Here is a 21,575-nt window from a genome sequence, read left to right as displayed (position 1 = left end):
CTGACTCCCCAGCCCCTCACCCTTCTTTGTGGAACAGGGTTTTATGTGGCCCAGGTTTGCCTGGACTGAGAAGCAAGAGCTGTAGTGGAGCCACCAAGAAGCCTCTTCTTCTAATGGCTGAAGCCGTTGGGTGTAGGCATTCAGCTACTTGATGAGTAGCTGCCAAACTCTTCACCTATGTTGGCCCCATAGTGGTGATGGCCTGAGAGCAAATCCCGTGTCTTCCCCAAAGTAGGCAGAGATCAAAGCCCAGTTGGAATTGCTACTGCTGTTTCCAAGTCTGGTGGACACGGGAACCTTGATGCTACCACTCCTGAAGTTAGGGTGGCAGCAGTGGTCATTTTGGTGGTGTTTGAGGTGTGTTTTGTGTGGGAAACACAACTACTTTGACCCAATTATTCTTGTGGAGACTGTAGGAGCTGTAAGTTGCACTTGTCAGCCCCTCACCTGGATGTTGTCATGGCAACCTTGACTGCTTTTAAAATCTCATAGCCACTCAGGGAGACTCTGACCCATCTTCAATGCCCTGTGGTATATGTACACAATAGAAAGAAATATTGTATATTCTTTCTCATATGCAGATCCTAGTTCCGTGTGTGTGTGTGTGTGTGTGTGTGTGTGTGCGCGCGCACACACACACACACACACACACACACACGTACCTGCATACATGTTTGTGCATTCAGGTGGTGGTGAGGGTGGGGATGTGTAATATATAAAAGGAGAAAGGGGACCATGGCAGCAGAAAGGGTTTTAAGGAGGGGTTGAGGGGAGGAGGATAGAGGAAGGCGGAAGGCAATAGAGGATGATAAAGGTGATTAAGGAGCTGCCGATGGGCATGAGCAGAGTGTGGGGAGAAGATGGACAGAAGAGCAGGGCAGGAGCAACCAGACCAAGTGTATATGAAAAAGGCCAAAATGGTGGTTCTTAGTCACAGCTCTTGGGAGGCAGAGGCAGGAGGGTCTCTGTGAGTTCGAGGCCAGCTTGATCTACAGAGGGAGTTCCAGGATAGACAGGACTGTTAAGCAGAGAAACCCTGTCTTGGAAAACCATGCCAAAAAGGAAAGAAGAAAGAAAACAGGCCACAATGAAGGTCTGGCGGTACACACCTTTAATTCCAGCACTCTGGGGGCAGAAGTAGGCTGATCTCTATGTTCAAGACGAGCAAGTTTCAGGACAATCAGGGCTCCATAGAAAGACACAGCCTCGGGGTTGGGGATTTAGCTCAGTGGTAGAGGGCTTGCCTAGCGAGCACAAGGCCCTGTGTGTGTGTGTGTGTGTGTGTGTGTGTGTGTGTGTGTGTGTGCACGCACACACACACGTACCTGCATACATGTTTGTGCATTCAGGTGGTGGTGAGGGTGGGGATGTGTAATATATAAAAGGAGAAAGGGGACCAGCTCCGAAAAATAGAAAAGAAAAGAAAAAAAAGAAAAGAAAAGAAAGACACAGCCTCAAAACAAACAAACAAACAAACAAACAAATGGGAAGAAATGAAAGAAAAATGCCAATGTTCTTCTGTGTTCTACTGTGTCTATATTGTAGTTGAATTTAGGTTCAAACTAGTCTGTTTCTGTTTGATATACTGGAGTTTGAGGAAAAGCAGATTTCTTTTAAATTTTATTTTAAAGTGTGTATGTGTGAGGAGGGGGCTCTCCACATGCATGTGAGTGGTGGCCAGAAGCATTGGATATGGATACCCCTAAAACTAGAGTCAGAGGCAGTCATGCCACCTGACGTGGGTGCTGGGAACTGAACTGCGTGCTTTCTGCTAAGCCATCTCTCCAGCCCCTGGGTTTCTTTGGAATGACTCAGGGTTGCTGGGGTCCCAGGACCCAGGAATCCAACTCTCTGGGTGAGTTCCTCCATGGGTGAGTTCACGACAGTTCCTAAAGGCAGAAGTTGAAGCCAGGACTACAGGGGGACAGAGTATTTGGAGTGACCCTTAGACAACTGCTTCAACCTCCTCTTTTGAGTGGGCAGAGGGTGGAGCTCGGATGTAGCATGCTTGCCTAGCACCGAGCCCTGAGTTTGATTCTGAGAACAAAACAATAACTGAAGAACTCAGGAGAGAAGCCTGGTGTTCTGCCCAGAGCCCCCAGACTATTCATCAATCTTCCCTTCTCTGAAAGGCTGGACCCAAAAACTTCTGGCATCTCTCTCCACCAAAATCCTTTAGAGACAGGCTTGGCCTTATACTCCTCCTGGAATCTCAGTACTTGGAGGGGCAGAGGCAGGATGATCAGTAGTTCAAGGACATCCTTTGCTACATAATAAATCCGGGCCAGTCTGGACTACATCAGACTGTCAAAAACTAAAGGAGTCCTCCTCCTGCTGCTCCCTGTTTGTCCCACCTCTTCCTCTTCTCCATCTGCATCGTCTCCTCTTCTAATAACATAGAAATTCATATAGAAGACAGTTTCCCGCCCCAGGAACTTCTGAAAAAGAGGCCAGGAGTTTGTGTGATTCTCATATTTCAATTGAGTCAAAACAAAGGAATCTTCTAAATACAGGCTTTTTGGTTTGAAGGACGTGGGGGACCTTAAACCAAGATAATTTTTGCTTTTGTTTCAACCATCTTTTCTACGTAGATGATCTCCAGCTGTAGCTGGGTTGTAGGAGGGTGCTGAGCCTGCGCAAGGAGGGAGGACACGACATTGCTAAGCTCCTCCTGTAATTTCCTTTTACATTTACTTATTGGAATTCTGTGTGTACGAGTGTATGCTGCACATGTGTATGGGCACCATATGCAAGCAGTGCTCAAAGAAGACAAAAGAAAGGGCCGGATCCCTTTGACCTGGTGGGCTTGTGAGCTGCCCACCATGTGTGCTCTGGGAGTCAAATGCTGGTCCACATGCTAGTGGGACGTGACAGCCCACATTAAGTTTTAAGTTTTAATTACTGTGCCTAAGAGATCCTTGAATCAAAAATGTCTGTAAGCTCCGTGCCTGAGGACAGACAGCTCCTCAAAGGCCAGAGGCTGTTATTTAGGTCTTCACTCCCCCTAAATAAATTTGTTTGCCCCAACTGCACCTACCAGATGTGCTGGATCACACGGGGGAGTGGGGAATGTAGGCAGGAATATGTCTGCTTGTCCCTGATTGGACCGGGTGGGGAAATGATGACCTTTTTAAGCCATATGGCTAAGGTCACCCATCGCCATTTTCTAAGAACCCAGGAATGGACTTGGCTAGAGTCCATCATTCTGGTGAGGATTTAATTAAAGCTTGGCTCAAATTTGGCTCACAATTATGGTAGCAGTCTTATTCTCGCCTGGTGGGATTAACAGCGTGACATCTCTGGGAGGACACTGAGTCTGTGGCTAGGTGTAGCAAAGTGAGGTGGGTTAGGCTTGGAGACCAGTTCCCTCCTCCTCCTCCTTCTTCCTCCTCTTCCTCTAACTCCTTCTTCTTCCTCCTCTTCTTCTACCTCCTTTTTCTTTCTTCTCTTTGTCCTTCTCTTCTTCCTCCTCCTTTCTCCTCTCCTTCCTCCTTCTCCTCCTTTCTCGTTTCCAGACCCTCATGTGTCTCAGGCTGACCTTGCACTATTTAGCCTAGTTTGGACATTAAACTCTTGGTCTGCCTTCCTCTGCCTCCTGTGTGCTGGGATCACAGGTGAGCATTACCATGTCTGGTTTATGGGGTGTTGAGGATCAGGGGTCGGAGTGTGCCAGGCTAGCACTCTGCCAGATGACTTACATCTCCAGCCTGGAGCCCCTTCTGACTTCCATCAGAGCCAGCCAACCTCCTAAGAAGCAGAGACAGACTCTGTATGTCATATGCACGGCTGTGTAAGACAGTTTGTAAGATGGGCACCGTCATAGTTACTTTTCTGTTGCTGTATGTGGTGAAACACCATGACCAAGACAACTTACAGAAGGACAGTTTATTTGGGGCTTACATTTGCAGAGGGATAAAATTCCATCATGGTAAGGAGTGCCAGGCAGCAGACAGGCATGGCGACTGGAGCAGCTAAGAAGAACTCCCATTTCAAACCAAGAAACCAGAAAAACTAGGAGTGCTGTCAATCTTTGGACTCTCCAAGCCAGTCCCCACTGACACACTTCTTCCAAAAAGGCCACATCTTCTAAGCTTCCCCAAACAGCCACCAACAACTGGGGACCAAGTATTCAAATGCTTGAGACGTATGGGGGACGTATGCAAGGACGTATCTCATTTGAACCACCATATTCAGTAAAACTTTTCCTTTATTTTTTTTTTACATTTATTGCGGTCTTTATTGTGTTTGTACAATATACACGTATATGCACCTGTCTAGGGCGCCCGTATGGAGGTCAGAGGACAATTTTCGAGAGTCCATCCTGTCCTTCCACCATGTGGGTCCCCTGAATTGACCCCACTGAGTTACTTCTTTTCTAGATGTGCAGTCTTAAGCGTAGAAGTTGGTCCTGAACTTCGCCCTCCCTTTTGCAGATGGAAGGCTGAAGGCTTAACGGGTAGAACAAAGGCTTTGCAACCAAAACAGGGTGAGAGCAGGAGGCAGTGTATGCAGGTGAAGCTGGTCAGGGACCTGACCAGGAGGACCCTGAGGTGAGAAAATCTCCAAGGGAGAAGGCGGAAGAGCAGATGTTCCCCCCCTCGCCCTTAAGGTAGAAATTCCTTTACTGAGTCCTAACAATTCCCTAAAGATTCCGAGTCCTGCTGCTCCAGACTGATGGACAGGCAGTGCTCCCCAGCCCAGCCCTTTGACGTTTCCAGGCAGCAGGTCCCCATGGCTTCAGTCACCTATGGTCCTTAGCATGCGGTCCAGGTTGCATTTTCCTCAAACTTCTTTGGACAGAATCTCTCCTAAAACATCGTCCTCATTTGTGGACGACAGGCCTTGTCGAAAGTGCTTCCATGTTCTATCTTCCCAACACCCTGATGGGGCAGACAGGGGAGCACTGTTATCCACTGAACATGCTCTATCCTCCAGTGTCCTCCGTGGGCCCAGCGGGACTCGTCTGTACAGGTTCAATGTGTTCTTTTTCCTTCCTCACTTCCCCCAGAATCCTGATGGAGTCCACTTGGCAGACACATTACAGGGCGGAGTCATCTGGTGACTAGGAAGGCTGCAATGGCAGCTTTGTGCTGACGCTGAAGGGTCCCTCCGGCCAGTTTGTTTGATTCAAGGACAACACAGTGGGCCGATCTTGCCAAAGCCTTTGGCCTTTCCTGTTCATTATGCATCATTTGATCCTACATTTCAAAGGCGTCGACTCTGGTTTTCTTTGTTGTCTCTTGCCTAAATGTTAGGCATCCAACCGGAAAGGTTTTAAAAATTAATATAATTTATTTCCCATCTGGTCAGTGCAAAACAAAGGTGTTTTAGGATGAAACATCGAAGACCAAAACTCTCCCCCTCTTTTAGTTCAGTTTCTCAAGTCAGTAACAGTGCAGGGTTCCGTCGTGTGCGTGCATGGGCCTGCGACCCCTGGGCAGAGAAGCTTTGTTCTGTTCCAGGCGGCCTTTTTTAATGAGGAAAGTACCAAGCGGCCTGCTTGCCTTGTTCAAAATGGAGATTCCCGCAGTACCTGGACTTTCATCAAGGCCCGTTTCAGCTGCTCGTAGGTTACAAACATCATCACGTTCCAGGATCCCAGACGCAGAAAGGAGGGCATGAATCTGAGGAGAGAAATGGCCACCACGTGAGTAGAAGCAGATTAGGGGGCACCAACACACCTACCATGCTGCCCCCCATGCTGACTGAGGCTGCTTGTCATGCGTCTTCTCTGAACTCTGTTTCATCTTTGGCCTCTGTACTGAGGGGATTTAGGATCAGAAAAGGAAAGAAAGCTAACTTGTTAAGGCAGGTTACTGTGTAGGAAGTTAATTCTCGAGGTCTGTGTGCCCACACTGCTGACTGCCAGGGCCTTTGTTAGACACTGAGGCCAGAGTTGCTGAGTAACTCAAACCACGCAGTTGGTAAATACCACCTAGGGTTGAGACACACTGCCCGGCCCAGCTCATCCGGATGCTAGCTATGGGCTTTGGGCTCCCTTGCATCCAGATTTCCACCCAGAGAAGGCCCAAAGTAGGAGTCAAGAAGTGGATGGGGGGCAGGGTGGAGGGAGTATGGGACCAGATCCAGTTCACCTCCAAAAAGCACTCTGGGCCTCTGGTAGTACCTTGGGAGAGAGTGTCCTCCAGGCTGTGCTTCTCAGAGGAAGGGAGGAGCCCATTCTCTGCTTCCTTCTCTCAGACACTCTCTAATTGCTCTGGCCCCTTGATTCCTGCCAGACTTGTCAAGTCACCCTGCATGGTCTGAGGATGCCAGGCCCTCTCCTGTCCCTGTAAGCACTTGCTTTTACCTCAGCTCCGACTGTTCCTTATCTTTTTCCAGCCTGGAGGGTGTTTCTTCGTGCTGCAGGACTCAGGTGGGGCAGACACACGCCATGACATTTTCTTTGTTGGGAGGATATGAGATAGGGCCTTGCTCTGCAGCTCTGGCTGGCTTTGAACTCAAGGCAATACCCCTGCTTCAACTCTACCATACCTAGCTTGTCATGGCTGTTCTTAGACCTTCACAAGGACTCTGACCATGTATCCAAACTGTAGAGTCTTGTCAAACCTGGGCTAAACCCCTAGCTCCCCCAGCTTCAGGTGCCCCAACTTGAAAGTGAGGACAACAAAAGCTGGGGGTCTGACATATGCCTGCGATCTTGAGAAGCAGAGGCCTGAAGATCAGGAGTTCGAGGCCAGTCCAAGCAACCTGAAGCCTTGTTTCAAAGAACCTAAAATAAGTGTGTGTTGCAGGAACCCCCTTACAGGGTAGTCACGTTAGGTTCACTGAGCCAGTGGGGGACAGCACTTAGCACTGCTCTGTCAATGTGACTCTTCAAGGGAGGCCAAGGCCAGAGCCCAGCACACAGTAGACTGAGGCACTAGCTGAAGAGACTGAGGCAAGCAGTGTCAGGTTAAGCTTGTTGTTCCCAGACAGGAGAATCTCCAGTGGCTTCAGTCTGTCTGTTGGGTTCAACTTAACATCACACACCAGAAAATGCTTGCTAAAGACATTGAGGTGGGAGCCAAGCAAAGAGCTTCCCTGTGGAACGGGGCAGCTCCACGGTGGGTGTGGCCTCGGACCAGGTTCCTGCCATTCTGTGATCTTGGACAAGCTACTGTTTTGAAGAGCAGTGTGGGAGCTACCAGCCAGCTCAGAGGGTTGCTGTGGTATATGATGGGTATAAAGGACCTAGCATAAGGCTCAGTGTAGGGCCTTGGCTTTCAGGGTGCTAGTGAGGAACTAGCAGGATTGAATGCTTGCTTTGTGGCTCTTCAGACGAGCTGCCAACCGCAGGTCCAGGGGGCTTGCAAACGAACATGGAGGTGAATTTAATTTTGTAAAAGGTGGAAATATTCTATGAGAGGATCACACGGTATTGCTGAAGCTCATGGGAGGAGGGAAAACATGTGTGACAGTGTGAGGGAGGAGTTGGCATTGGGACTCGTCTGCAAAGTGGCTAAGATTTAAATTGTGCAGATGTTGAGGGAAAGGCATCCCAGTGGGCTAAGGTTCCGCTGCACAAGGAGGATGCCCTTAGGCTGAATTTGACCCCTGGAGCCCAGGTAAAGGCTGAGGGAGGGGACCAACTCCACAGAGTTGCCCTCGGATCCCCACATGTGTTGCAGCAAGGTACCCAGGCATCTCTGTGTGTGTGTGTGTGTGTGTGTGTGTGTGTGTGTGTGTGTGTCTGTCTCTGTCTCTGTCTCTCTGTCTCTCTAACACGCACCACACACACACACACACACACACACAATAATGACTCTGTTGATAATGGTGGTAAATTTTTGAAGGATAGGCCTTCTATGGAACACTGAGTGTTGCTGTGGTGAATATGGCATTTCTGCTGCCCTGAGTGTGGTAGTGAATGGTTAGGGCAGCAGGTAGAGAAAAACCTCTTCAGCCCAAAACATTCGGAGACAAATAGCAATTTAATCTAGCCTGGGCCTACTCTTCCTAGTAAGGCTTCTGTTGTAAGTACTTGGGATAAGAAAACCCCCAAAGCTGGGTGTGTTGGTGTGTGCCCGCAATGCCCTGTTCAGAGGCAGAGCCAGGGTGAGTGAATGCTCACTTTCGGCTACATAGTGAGTTCTAGGCCAGCCTGGAATTCATGGAATCAGTCAGAGAGAAAGAAAAAGGCAGAGAAGAAGGGAAGAAGAGAAGACAAGGGGAGCAAGAACCCAAGTTTTCTGGAAAGAGTTCTGGAGACAGGTGACAGCTTACTTACCCTTTGTAGAAGGCTGTGGGGCCCTCCTGGGCCACCATCCTCAGCATACAGTGTAGGGGGCTTCGGTACCTGCCTGGGGGAGCGTTCATGTATCGGGTCTTTACCACATCCACTGGGGAGGCCACCACCGTGGCACAGAAACCAGCTCCAAAGGCAGAGACAAAGTGACAGGGGAAGTTGTCTGTAGAAGGGAGGGAAGAACACATTCCAGGGATGAGGTATGTGTGCATCGGTGCCGATGCGGCCATTTTGTTTCCAGTGTAACCTTGACCTTCTGGAGCACAGTGCTCAAGGCTGAGCTCTTGGTTAGCCTTGGCAAGCTAGAACTCAGCAGCTCTGAGTAAGAAAGCTGCAGACCTCTCTCTTTTTTTTTTTTTGAAGTCAGTAGGGAAGTGACTGTCACAGATATTGAGTCTGGTGGTGCCCCTAGAACCCAGAGCTCTGCTCCTAGCCTAGGCCTCTTTCCTCATTACCACCCTGAACTGGGCACTGCTCCTCTCTCTATCTTTTCAGGGTCCCTGGTGCCTCTGGGTGGTACCCACTCTCACCAGTGAACAGGTGAGAGTCCAGCAGCTTCTCCTTGATGATGTCATAGGTCACCATCTCAGCACAATTGACAATGGCGTTTCTTGTGATGTTGGGCCAAGTCCCTGTTAGGAAGGCAGCAGGAACTGATGAATGCAGCACTCCCACTTGGGTACAGTGTCCTATGGCAATGGTCTCAGCCAGGGACCCCAACTTTTCCTTCTGAAGTTATCAGCTTTTAACCCCCCTGCATCTTCACAGACAGACACCACACCCATGGTTTGCCTACATGTGGAGCATAATTTGTACTCTCTGTCAAAATTTCAACATGCCTCCCTCAGACCCAGAAGGAGGAAAGAGGAGAGAGCCTGGGCTCCAGGACAGTGACAGATGCATGGCAGGGCCCTAGGAGACTGGTTTCACTGAGAAGACAACAGGATGGGGCGTGGGTGCAACATCAGCAAGGGAATGCCCTGGCAGCACTGTGACTGAATTTTTTTCTCCTGCAAGGGATCATGGGAATTGTAGTCCAAGTGAAGAGGGATTATGGAATTTGCCAAGGGCTAAACACATAGGGAACTCTACAGTATTCACCCCAAAGGAAGTCCCCTCACTCATCTTTCCACAACTGGCTCCATAGCTCTGCTCCTTCGTGCCTTTCTGTATTTTTCAGAGCCAGCACAGCCTCTCAGGTCCTGCCTGCATTTTGACCCCCAGCCTGTGGCATAAGCTAAGTAAGCTGCCTTGGCCTCCTTAGATCCTCTGAAATAAATTCCTGTGGATGCCGTGTTCATTTCTGACTCTCTCCCAGGGTGGCCTATGCAGGTGATGACTGGTGAGTTGAACACTATTTGACTTCCTATGGCCAGTGTGTGGGGTATTGTATTTGGAGTGTTCTCATGATGTTGAACCATGCATTGGGAATTCCTCCTTTCTGGATTTACCCTTTGTAGAAGGGCAAGGATCCCTCCTGGGCCACCATTTTCAGCCCTCAGGGAGGAAAGCTTTGCCCTAGAGTGCCAAGTTTACCTTTCCACAGTCCCCTGACTCCTTCTTCCCTGGCGATGGTTCTGTAGGCATCCATAGTCCCTCTGTATTTCCTCTCGCCTCCAGTTCCCAGGCGTATCATGGCTTGAAATCGGACCTTCACCACATCCGTGGGTTGAGCACAGGTCACTGCCATGGCTCCCGTGGTGCAGCCTGCCAGAATCCTGATGGCGACGCTGGAGTCTGGGGCAGGCAGAGAGAACTAGGAGTCTCTGACACTGTCAGAATCTCACCAGTGTCTGTCATCAGCTTGCCCCTCCCCTACTCTGCTTGGTAGACAACTCCGTGTCCTTGACCCACACTCCAGCTGCCAACTAAGCTTCCCGCCCACCCCTGGATGTCCACAGGTGTCCCTCGGTGTCCTCGGGTGCTGGCACTCACGGTCCGTTCCTTTGGGGGTGTAGAACTGCTTGACAGAGTCGTAGAGGCCAATTCGAATGGAGGCAAAACTCATCTGGCGATGCAGGCCAGCGACCAGCCCGCTGTAGGGGCTGCGGGGACCCTCTGTGCGCACCATAGTCAGGATGGTACCGAGCACGCCGCGGTACTGCACGCTCTGCACTCCTGGGTTCTCCCCTTGGATCTGGGGAACAAGAACAGGGCCTGAGGAGCTGATGGGCAGCCGGGGAGGGCAGTGCTGTGTGTGCAGGACGGATGCCTGTAGGGAACTTGGTCATGATTATCAAAGCAGAGTGAAAACGCTGAGTGTGCAGCGTGCTGCGGTTCACAAAGCAGCTCTTACTTGGTGTGGCATCTCGGCACACCCACACCAGAGGGGTCGGTTTGCTTTCCCTGTCCTATAATAGATGATTAGAGGCTTACCTACGCTCACACCGTTACTTCCTTACCTTTATTTCCCACTTTATGGTTTACAAAGCAAGGCTAAGCAGTAAAGAGCCCTGAGACCTCATGTTAAGGCATTTGGATTGTTTGGTCCCAAGAGATGGTGGTGGGGACCAAGGCAGTGTAGGGGGTAGCCTTCCCTCAGCTCTGTGTGAAAAAGATATGTTGGCACATGGACTGATGCTGGGTAGAGGCAGCCCCTTCCTCCTTGTGAATGAATCGCAGCCACTGGCCAAAGGCACCCACCTGCAGGCGGACCTTGGCGGTGTCCAGGGGGAAGGTGAGGAGATCAGCAAAACAGGCTGCAGTGCCGGCCCCCAGGAACTTTACAACTGTTGTGGGAGGCACTTCTGATGGCTGAAGTCCAACCATGGTTCCGGAGGATGGCCTGGTTCCTTTGCTGCCTATTGAAGTTCAAGGAAAGAGGTTGCCTGGCAATCCTTTGGTTAGTAAGGGAGGAAGCTGCAGGAGATAGGCCGGGGAAACAGATGGAGCCTGGGTTGTTTGGCTCTGTCCCATTTCCAGGGAACCACAGCACTCTGAAGGGGCTTTACAAAGTGAGAAGCTTGGGTACTGCCACACTTAACCTGCCTGAGTTCGGTTTATATACTCAGGTCATTTCTCGTCTCTCACACCTTACAGTCCCTGTCACCCCTGAACAGAGGGTTAACGGGGAAGCAGATAGGGCCTGTGGTATCAATGGCTGGGAAAGCCGAGGTCCTGGCAGGCAGCAGGCCTGGCTTTGACTGTGTTTTCCCAGGGTTTTGATACTTCCTCACTGATCAAGCTCTCTGAGGTGCTTCATGCCTCTTTCCCAAACAGGGGGGTCATTTCTTGTGACTCAAGGAGACACTCATTCATCTTGGACTAAGCCATATCCCTTAAAGGGGTGCTTGAAAGGGAATCAAACTTAGGGCTTAGTGTAAGGCAAGCTCTACCACAGAGATACACCCCCAGCTCATTCTCTCTCTCTCTCTCTCTCTCTCTCTCTCTCTCTCTCTCTCTCCCTTTCTCTCTCCAAAAGTTTCATTAAATTTCCCAGGCCACCCTTGAACTTGAAATCATCCAACTTCAGGCTCTCGAATGCTGGGACTGTTTGCCTGCACAGCCATGCTGGCCTGGATATACCTTCCCCATATAAAAGAGGCAGAATCCTTTTCAGTTCTTGCTGCTCCCATCTCTGTAAGATTTCCCAATCGCTGGTCTGTTGGTGGGCCTGGGCTTAGTACTCTGCTGCCCTCCATTTCCCAATGGGGCTGACTGAGGTCTGGGGTCTGACACATGTTCACTTCTGCTGTCTGTGGTGGTTTATGGCTGCTCTGCCTGGCTTGGATCATGCACCCTCTCCAGTCACCGAGGAGAGGTCAGTTGAAGACAGTCAGTCTTAGATCAAGGCAGTACACAAAGAATGCCAGGGCAGCAGACATGTTTCTCTCTCTCTCTCTCTCTCTCTCTCTCTCTCTCTCTCTCTCTGTGTGTGTGTGTGTGTGTGTGTGTTGACGTGTGCACTTTCTGCTGCTTAGCCAGGGATCTTTTGAAGTGAAGGGCTTGGCTTAGCCTTGGGTGCACAGGGAAACTGGTGCACCATCATGTGTGACCCTGTGTTCTTATAATTAGGTTTCTGTGCACCATGCCTTCTGGGTTGAGGCTGTCTCTTGGCAGTGCACATCTACTGGTGTTCTAGCTCAGATGCTTTCTTGGTGTGCTAAAGTCCTGCATGCTTTAATGGTCCATTTGCAGGGCCAGGGCCAGTCTCATAGGACTGTGCACTTGCTTCCCTACAGGGAAACAGGATTCTGGGCCAGTGGTTGGGAAATCTGGGCTCTGGTCTTGTCTTCTAAGGTTTACCTTAGGTGCACCTACCCCTTCTTGGGCCAATGAGAAAAAAACACACAAAATGTATGGATATGATATAGATATATCTATCTCATATATATATAATTCATCTGACAAATATAATATATAAATAACTATATATAAAATAAAAATATATAAAATTTTAGTTCATCAATAGGAACCACTTAGGTACCAAAGGGGGTAGGAACCAGACCAGGTGTTGTCTTCTTTCAGGTCTGAGACATATGATATATGATATATATGATATATATATATGATATATATCATATATATATATATATATTTCCTCTGTGATGCTTCTTCTACTTGTACGTTCAGAAACCAAAGACTCAGGCTTGCTGTCATCTCTCTCTGAAAAATACTGTCACTGGTAAGGGGCTGGTGTGCTAATTCATGCTGAATGAATGACTATTGGCCACTGATCAGCTATTTCTTGACCACTGTACTAGGCCCGGGTAAGGCAAGATACTGATGGAACAGGCTTGGTTGGATTTGACTTCGAGGGGCTTGGTTTCTAGTGAGGAGGCTGAATGGAGAGTGAAGGGAGTGGGGTCGGGTACGTGGGATGTGGATAGCTGCTGGGTCCCAGTCTGGAAGCCTGGGTCCCAGTGTAGGATAATGGCTTTTGAACCTTGCTCTGAGGAAGAATTGAGGCAAAATCATTTCATGCTTCTTTTCTCCCCCTTTTCTCTTTTAGTGTGGTCTCTTGCAGACCAGGATGTCTTCAAATACTCTATGTATCCAATAACATCTTTGAACTTCTGATCTTCCTGCCTTTTACTTTGAGTCCATTTCTACATCTAGTTTACACGGTGCTGAGGGTCAAACCTAGGGCTTTGTGTGTGCTAAGGCGAGCTACATCCCCAGCCCTGTTTGCATCTTAAGGACCACTAAACTAGGTGGCATCATACATTGACTCAGGAAACTTAGGTCTAAATAGCAGAGGCAGGAGGGGTTCTCCATTGGAGATCGACGTCCAAGCCTTTATCTGTCAGAGCCTGCCGCTCTCCTAGTTTTTAGATAGTCCACCCAGTCCTCATTTTATCAAAAGCATTTCAACACCTTGGTCAGGGCTCTTTGTGAGAGCTCCCCTCCTCCCACTTTCCCCCCAACTCATTCACTGGGCTTTAGTCACGTAGATCACTGTCACCTGTCTGGAATACAGCTCTCTTAGGCACCAGCAGATTGCCTCCTCACCTCCTTCACATTCCTCCTCAAATGTCACCTCTTCAGAGGGCCTTCCCTGAACTCAGACTTGAGCTCAGTATCATTCTCGTCCATCCCACAGCACTGATGGATCACCCCTCAGCCCATCTACTGATACACTTTCCCTCTTGGATGCCCTGTCTCCAAGAACAGTGGCCTCACCCAGTCAGAGTGCTGTATTTGCCGGAAAAACAGATGGTGATATTATTGGAAGTCCCCTCTTGTGTCTGTTTAACCCCATCTTCACGTCATAGCACTGAGCTAAGCCAGCACATGCTGAGGAGACCCCGTCCCACACAGATCTCTGTGTTTGGCATCCCAGAATAAAAATCCATGTGTGTTTATCTAGAAAAATCTCCAGAAGGCTTTAAGGGCTGGCTTAGACCGTGCCCATAAATAGCTTAGTTCAAGCTGAGCTGTGATCAGTAGAGATGGAGAGGAGCTGTCAAGAAGGGACACAGAGAAGGAAGATCTGACCTTTCACTTGTAGGGGAACAAGAGGATCAATACAGGCTAAGTGTGAGGGCTTTTGGAAAAATGAGGATGGCCCAGGGGAGGCAGGAGGCTGAACCTCTAGGGCAGTAGTTCTCACTCTTCCTAATGCTGTATCCCTTTAACAGACATATTGTATGGACGCCAATCACAACATTATTTTTGTTGCTACCTCATAACTGTAATTTGGCTACTGCTGTGAATTTTAATGTAAATATCTGATATGTAGGATATCTGATAGGCATCCCCTAAAGGGGTCACGATCCACAAATCGAGAACCACTGGTGTTGGTTCAGTGGAAGCTCAGAGCAGGAGGGCCTGGCTGCTGGTCTGTGAGGCCCCTGCAGTTGGGGACTTTACACACGTCATCCCCCTTGATCCTTAACACCTGTCAGGAAAGGCAGCCGAGGCTTAGAGACATTAGCTTGTTTAGTGTCTCCAGCCCCTGGTGTCCAAGCCCGTGTTTTAGGTTCAAAACCACATTGGCAGAAGCAGGGCAGTATTTAAATCCAGTTTACAGATGAGAAAATAGAGGCTTAAAACAGAAAGAGGTTGGACTGAAGAGGTGGTTTAGCAGTTAAGAGCACTGACTACTCTTCCACAGGCTCCAGGTTCAATTCCCAGCACTTACATAGCAACTCACAACTGTCTGTAACTCTGGGATCTGTCACCCTTACACAGACACACATGCAGGCAACACATAAATGCATATAAAATAAAAATAAGTAAATTATTTTAATAAAAGATGGAAAGAGGTTGACTGACCACTGGTCACAGGACTCCAATCTGGTTGTTCTGAGGGCCAAGCAATAAAGCTGTCTTCGCTACACCACATAAGGTCTAGTCAGTGTGGTAACCTGGCTTCTCGGGGTCTTAGCCTTTGTTGAGCATTCGAAGCAGTTACTAAATGCTTCACAATGCCAAGCATGAGTCTGGAGAAGGCTGGGTGAATACAAGGTCCGCAGATGGAATTCATGGGCCCAGAGAAGCTAAGCTCTGTGTGAGTAGTTGTAATCAGGCCTTGGCTCTCCCAGGCTCTCCCTTCAGACTGTCTTCTCAGCATGTCTGCCTGAGTTGTAAACAGACAAGCCTGAGCAGGGAACAGGTTCTTTGGAGGCTCAGCCTTCTGCCCGAGGCCCAGAGCCTTTAAAGCCAACTTGGCTGAGGGATAGCGGTGTGGGCGTGTTTAGAGAAATACCCTCCACTTGCTCAGGTCTCATTCCCCTTTGCCCTACAGAAGAGCAGCAAGGCCTGGCTCCTTCCCAGCATGGAGGCACTGGATTCCCTGCCCAAGCCTGGAATGTACTGTGGGAACAGCTGACTCTCCTCATGGTGTCCTAGTGGCCTCTCTTCTCTCAAGTCCTGAATTTGCCCCAGAGAGCTAGACTTCTGGGTAACTTGAAAGCCTAAATCTACGGCTCGCTCAGATCTGGAGAGACCCTTTGGGGTAAGTTCTTTAGAATCCCTTCATCAAAGTCTGTCTGGGGACTACTCATGTGTTAGTAGGAGAGCCCTGTGCTCTGCTCTGCTTTGGAGAGAAACACTGATGTTAAACAAGCGAAGAACCTGTGTATGGCCACTGTCTCAGGCGATGCTGGTGCTGAGCCAGGTCCTGCAGAGGACACTGAATGGAGTTTTCTCCCTGCTGAGGCCGGTGCTTTTGCTTCCCTGTCAGTCAGGACTTCCCTCTTGTACCCACTTTGTCCTCTGCTACTTCTGACCCTAGTCTTGTAGCTTGCCTCATTATCTGTAACATTTTTTTGTTTTGTTTTGTTTTGTTTTTCAGCTCTGTCGGAGCCTTCAAACTGGGACAAGATCAACTTACCCTCCTTCTCTGTGAAGACCGTTGTAGGGAAGACCCTAAGTCAGACCATTCTTACCAAGATGAGGAGACAGGAAATGAGGTCAAAGATGACCTCAGGGCCCTTTGATCAAGGGCTTCGAATGCCAAGGTTACGCTAAGTCCAGTGTGGGGGGTCAGGGCCAGGCAGTCAGAGCATGCTGGTTCAGGAAGCAGGGGTAGATTAGAGGGGAGCGATGGGGTTCTATCAGTGAGGACGCTGCTGGAAAGGGGCTCTCAAGAGACAGTGGAGGCTGGTGTGTGACAGCACTTGTCACCTTTGAGAGCAATTGTGTGTACCCAAGTTTGGAAGGAGTACCCCTGAGACATCCATGAGAAATAGAAAGGATGGGCAGACATACAGGGTGGGGTGGGGGTGGGGCTGCAATGGCCAGCACAGCAGGAAACTCCGAGTTCAGGGCTTCCCAACCTCCTCCTTGCTGCACCTCAGTTGTTATTTGAGGAAACCTGTCCAGCATTGGTCTGATGCCACCAGCGGGAGGAGAACAATCCTCACCCTTGTAGCTCTACTGGGGTAACCACAACATGGGGCGCTCTAGCTGACAGGATCCATTGGTGTTTGCTGAGCGTGTCCTGCCCAACCCAACTCTCTCCAACAAAATCTCTATCACGGAAGCCACTAGACGGAGTGAACACGACTCTAGACCAGGCTTCAGGACAGACGTGCCCTTATCATGTCTACCCAGGAAGGGCCGTGTGCTCTGTGGGGATCCTGGGCCAAAGGACAGGGACACTTTCCACCTGACATTTCTAAGATCCCAGCAGAGTGGTCAGCAGGACAAGGGAGTCCTGAGGAGTCACACAGATGGGAGTCAAGGCTCTCCCCAGGGCTGCAGTTCCTTCATCTTTACAGGTAGGAGCTAGACTCTGTCTCTCACGCCGTGTGAGTGATCCCTGGCAGCTCCTTACTGTGAGCATCCCTGGAAGGGAGAGAAGACAGAGGAGCAGGGACAGAGGAGAGTTGAGGAGAGGTATGGGGTCTTACCTGTGAGTCTAGCCAAGGTCAGGAGGTGTAGGGGCACCCTAAGGCTCCATCCATTAGCAGCAGCAGGATCTGACAGCCCCTCCTCACCATTCACTGTTGTCTCTGCTGCCTCTGGCTCGGCACTGGCCTTATGCACCAGCTGACCTGAAACCTAATTCTGAGAAGCTAGTTGACAGTCTGGTCACTTGACAAGAGGCGGGGTGCAGGGAGGAGACCAGTGAGTTCCAGATCTGGTTTAGCTTCCGTGACCTGGGGCTCTGTAACGTGGCTCCTTTGAGCTTTCAAGAGGAGGGCTACCTTGGTGACCAGGAGATGTGGTGTGTGACAGTTCTTGTCACCTTTCAGAGCCCAAAAGTCAAGGTCTTAGGACAGGGACTTTCCAGGATCCTATGCCATGATTATAGGCATCATTTCTTAGACACCTCATGTTCTCCTCCAGAAGGGAAAGGAGAAGATAGGGCGGAGAAGCTAGAGGACATTTTGGCACCAAGATATGCTTGATACTTGAGGTTCACCACGTCTATTTCCCATACCCTAGGAAGCAGGTATTACTAAAACAGGCTCCTAGACTTAAAAGCAAAGGAAAAGAGCTTTGAGATGTATTTTCCATAGAATGTGATTTGCCCACATGGAGCACACAACAACTTTTAGCAAAGTCAGGTTGATCAACCACTACATTCTAGTTCAGAACATTTTCATAATGGCTCAAAGACAAAAAACGAGTCAACCCTTCCTCCTTCCCCGAGCTTCAGGCAACCACTCATCTTTATTCTGCTTCTAGATATTTTGTTTGAGCAGGATCGTACAGAATGTATGGCTTCTTGTGGCTAGTCTCTTCCCTGGTGCTGTTGCACACTGTGGTGTGTATCAGTAGATACATATACACTGAGTACAGCCCTCATGTGTCAATGCTTACTTTACAGAGAAAATCAAGGACAGTGACTTCCCGAGGTCACACCCACCACTAGTACACTGCAACCCTGTAACCTATAACACACTTTGGGTCTATCTGCTGCCATCACTATTCCTCATGACATGGCCCTTGGCATGGAGATGCTGGGGCCGGAGTGAGAAGGGGCAGGATGAGCAGAATTCCTTGCAGCAAACACTGTAGGCTGGTCCATCTGTAGCCGCTGAGGTTAAGGACTGGGTGCAGCTTGAGCTGGGAGTTGGGTGACATAGAAGGGAGACTAAAAGGAGAGGGGAGAGGAGACAGGTAGGGCAGAGAAGGTACTTTTTGGAACTTGAGTGCAGAGCCATGGCAGAATGGGTGCTATGACATCCGATTGTTTATCCTCTTTCTTGGACCAGAGACTGCCTACTGCTTTGGGCTCTGTCTGGAACTATTAATCTGGAGGTGGGCAGGACTGTGGGAGCCACATGGGGGAGGAGTACAAGTAGAAGTCAAACTAGAGGCAGCAGGTTCTGGAGAAACCCAGAGGGAGGTGAGCTCAGAGGGCTAGGCCTCTGCTGGAAGTTTTAAGGCTGACTGCTATGGTCTCTGGGTCACCAGAAATAGTCTTCAGGCATCTGTGGAGGGTATGAATGAGAAGGTCGGGGTTCATTCTGGTTGTGGTGACAAATGTGTTGTACAGCTTGGCAAGTCAAGTCACCTCAGAGGTGTCAGGGATGAGGGACTGGTAAATAACACACCATTTGTGCATGGTCTGTTTCAGACCTCCACTTTGCCTGCAGCCGTGCCCTCCCGTGGCCCTGCTCTCACTTGACTCCTTCAGGTTATTTACAGGAACAGGATTTGGCAGTGACCTTCTTCACCTCAAGCTTTCCCCCTGAGGCCTGGAACTTGGAGGTCTCTCACCCCAAGGGATGTGGAATTCCAGGTACCGGAAGCTCTATTCTGGCTGAGTGTGAGGTCTGGGGCAAGGCCAGCTGCAGGGTAGGGATGGGGCAGGTTTGCAGGCTGACGCTCAAGGAGCAGAAATATGTGGGACAGGTAGGGCTGAGGGTCCATGGCCCATCTAGGGAGGCTGGAGTGCTCTGCCTTCTGGGTAAGCAGTACACTTGCTGCGAATTCACTCCAGCGTTTAGGAAGTGTGGGCTGACATTTCTCAAGCTCCCATTATATGCCAAATGCCAGCCAAGCATTTTCAGAAATGTCCCATTTGATCTTCACAGCAACCATATGAAGCCAGCGTCTAAGTGTCTGTGCCTTCCAGATGAGGCCAGAGCCACAAACTCAATCAGGCTGGACACTGATATGGCCCAGAACATTCTCTGGTTCCCTGTGCAACTGTCCATGACCTGGTCTATTCTCTGGGCTTTACCCCAGTTCTGGTTTCTTTCAGGAATCCTTCCCTGGATGCAGCAGCCTGAGCCTGCCCCAATTCAGGGCATTTGCTGGCTGTATCCTGCTTTGGTCTGAGCCCCTTATTTCTGGGAATGTCTTGGGTCCTGATGCACTTTCTACCTATACAGAAGCAATGTCTCTGACTTCCTTGGCCTTGAGTTTAACTGTGGGAATTGTTTTGAGGATTCAGTGAAATGACACACAGGGGTGACAAGCAGAGGGCCCTTGGGTAGCTCCCTTTAGCCTCACTACCCAGCTGGCACTGGACAGCTGTGCCCCTTCAGAATCATCCTCAGAGGGCTTTGTCTGTGGTAGCTGCCCAAGTGGCTGTTTTGACAGAAGTTCCCTCCTGAGTAACACAGGGGACCAGCAGACTTTCACTGTGAGATTTAAAGGGCCATCAGAGGAAAAGACAAACCAAGAATGGGCAAGCAAAAGCCCAAAGCACTAGAAGAGGGACACTATCGTCACTCGAACATGGGCCAATCTGACACTTGGAAGAACAAGTCCCACGTTGCAGATGGCTGAGTGACAGCCGTGCCTTCTTTCTGCAGTTAAAAGTACAGATGAACTCCAACACCTTTCCCCAATGACCAACCCAAAACACATGTACACAAATACAAATGCCAGACTTTTATTAAAACAAAGGCAAAACAATGAATTTCAGAGCTGAGTAAAAACAAATAATACATTAAAAACATGGTTAGGTTTCAGACAATCGAATACAGTTTAAAGGAAGCAATTCCCTTGTTCTATTGATTAATTTAATACATCATAAAAATAATTTATATCTATAAAATACCTCATTCCCAAACAAACAAGCTGGAGAGGGCCCTGGAATGTGCTCACTATGCACACACTTATTCTATGCTTCTCCAATATTTACGGCAAAAATAGCCCGTCCTATTCACGCAGAGCCCATGCTCTGGTCAGCAGTAGGCTGTGCCAAGGACACTGGATTCTCTGCTCAGAGAGGCCTCTACAGGCCCCACAGTCAGAAGATGGCGGGACACTTGGGTGTTGGAGTCATCCAGCTGTCACCTCATTCCAGAAGGAAGCTGAGGTCCTGGTAGGCAGCTGCTAGGTGGCTCGGGACACTCCTCTGGTCTTAGCTGACTAGGTCTGAAGATACCTGTGGAACAGGGTGATGGTAGTGGCCCCAGGATGCCGAGGGAAACAGACCTGGTGTCTCTTGCAAGCTGAACAGAGCTGAGAGGTTGGCTGGTAGCCACTTCCCTCAGGCTTCATCAGTCTTTTGGGAATATTGGGAAGAAAATATCCGTGCAATCCTTCGTGTCTCTTCCTCAGGAAGGTTGGGAGGGAGTGAGTAAGGTCTGGGGCGACAAGGCCTTTGGGCAAGGGCTCCTGTGGTAGCCTCACTCTTGTCCTGGAGAAAAGGAAGTCAGCTTGATTAGCACCGAGGACATAGCATTACAGTGGATGATTTTGGTGCTTGGGCTAACATTTCTGCAGGTACCTGGGTTGCAAATACGTTACACACTCTGTCTTGTGGAACCCTTGCCATGACATCACAAGGTTGGGGTACCTTTCTCCCCACAGGCCAGGTGCAATTAGTTCAAGGTTGTGCAGTTCTGAGTGGCAGAGCTGAGGTAGGCGGGAATCCCACTTGGAGCAGCCACCACAGACAAAGCCGTGTGTGTGCACATCCACTTCCCCTTCTTTGCATCCTGCCAGGTTCCTGTGCTGAAGGGGCTCAGATCTGTATCATGGCAAAGCTGCCTGGCGGGCTGAGAATAAGGCCCTTAGGGAAGAGATGGAGGTCAGGCAGGGAAGAGCCAACACAGAGGAGTGGAGGCCGTCACCAAGGGCAACGGGCTTGGCTTCACAGTGCACAGCCTGCCCTATGGGAAGATCTCTTTCTTGTCCTTAAATCTACAGGCCTTTCCCATGAGGATGAAGCAATGAGACTCTACCACACTGCTCCAGCCCTCCCCACAGCCTGTACCCTGTAAACGTGCTAACAGGTCTGGCTAGAGAGGCTCCAGGAGAAGTACACTCCGAAGCCCCACTGCTCCTTTCTGTGGAGAAATACATGCCAAATGGAGGCAGACATAAATGGAACAGTTCCTGGCTTCACAGCTCAGAGTAAAACAGGTGAGGCACAGTGCCCTACCGCCAGAATGGCTAAGGGGAATGAGAGCTGGGCATCTCTCTACTGCTTGGAGCTAGTTTCCCAACCATGAACAAGGGGGCTGGGCAG

At 49.7% G+C, this 21,575-nt stretch overlaps 2 protein-coding genes and 1 long non-coding RNA gene across 7 annotated transcripts in view; 1 reads left to right on the top strand and 2 right to left on the bottom strand.

Annotated features, from left to right (window-relative positions):
- Window positions 1-4,189: 4,189 nt before the first annotated feature.
- Window positions 4,190-17,142, bottom strand: Ucp3 (uncoupling protein 3). The gene is given in 7 exon segments (NM_013167.2): window positions 4,190-5,624; window positions 8,231-8,411; window positions 8,779-8,880; window positions 9,785-9,985; window positions 10,184-10,385; window positions 10,892-11,049; window positions 17,047-17,142. Coding segments are annotated over 6 exon segments (927 nt in total). The 5' UTR covers window positions 11,018-11,049; window positions 17,047-17,142; the 3' UTR covers window positions 4,190-5,509.
- LOC147996899 (uncharacterized) overlaps window positions 9,429-21,575 on the top strand; it is a 28,499-nt gene continuing 16,352 nt past the window's right edge. Inside the window, exons 1-5 of the long non-coding RNA XR_015652177.1 lie at window positions 9,429-9,590; window positions 15,438-15,647; window positions 15,987-16,914; window positions 18,783-18,887; window positions 21,254-21,469. This is a non-coding gene — a long non-coding RNA (uncharacterized LOC147996899). The remainder of the gene's footprint in view (window positions 9,591-15,437; window positions 15,648-15,986; window positions 16,915-18,782; window positions 18,888-21,253; window positions 21,470-21,575) is intronic.
- The window catches only part of C2cd3 (C2 domain containing 3 centriole elongation regulator), a 98,494-nt gene continuing 96,883 nt past the window's right edge, over window positions 19,965-21,575 (bottom strand). For 4 of the 5 annotated variants that reach the window (XR_015685469.1, XR_015685471.1, XR_015685472.1 and 1 more), the window contains one exon: window positions 19,965-20,741. Coding sequence is in view for 2 of the 5 variants with exons in the window: in XM_087656939.1 (XP_087513065.1) it covers window positions 20,592-20,741 (150 nt within the window). In the remaining 3 variants the exon portion in view is untranslated. 5 annotated transcript variants of the gene reach the window in all.

Source organism: Rattus norvegicus, chromosome 1, assembly GCF_021556685.1.
Source record: "Rattus norvegicus strain SHRSP/BbbUtx chromosome 1, alternate assembly SHRSP_T2T, whole genome shotgun sequence".
Taxonomy (NCBI): domain Eukaryota; kingdom Metazoa; phylum Chordata; class Mammalia; order Rodentia; family Muridae; genus Rattus; species Rattus norvegicus.
Note: the sequence above shows the minus strand (reverse complement) of the source record. Positions and strands in the feature narration are given on the sequence as shown.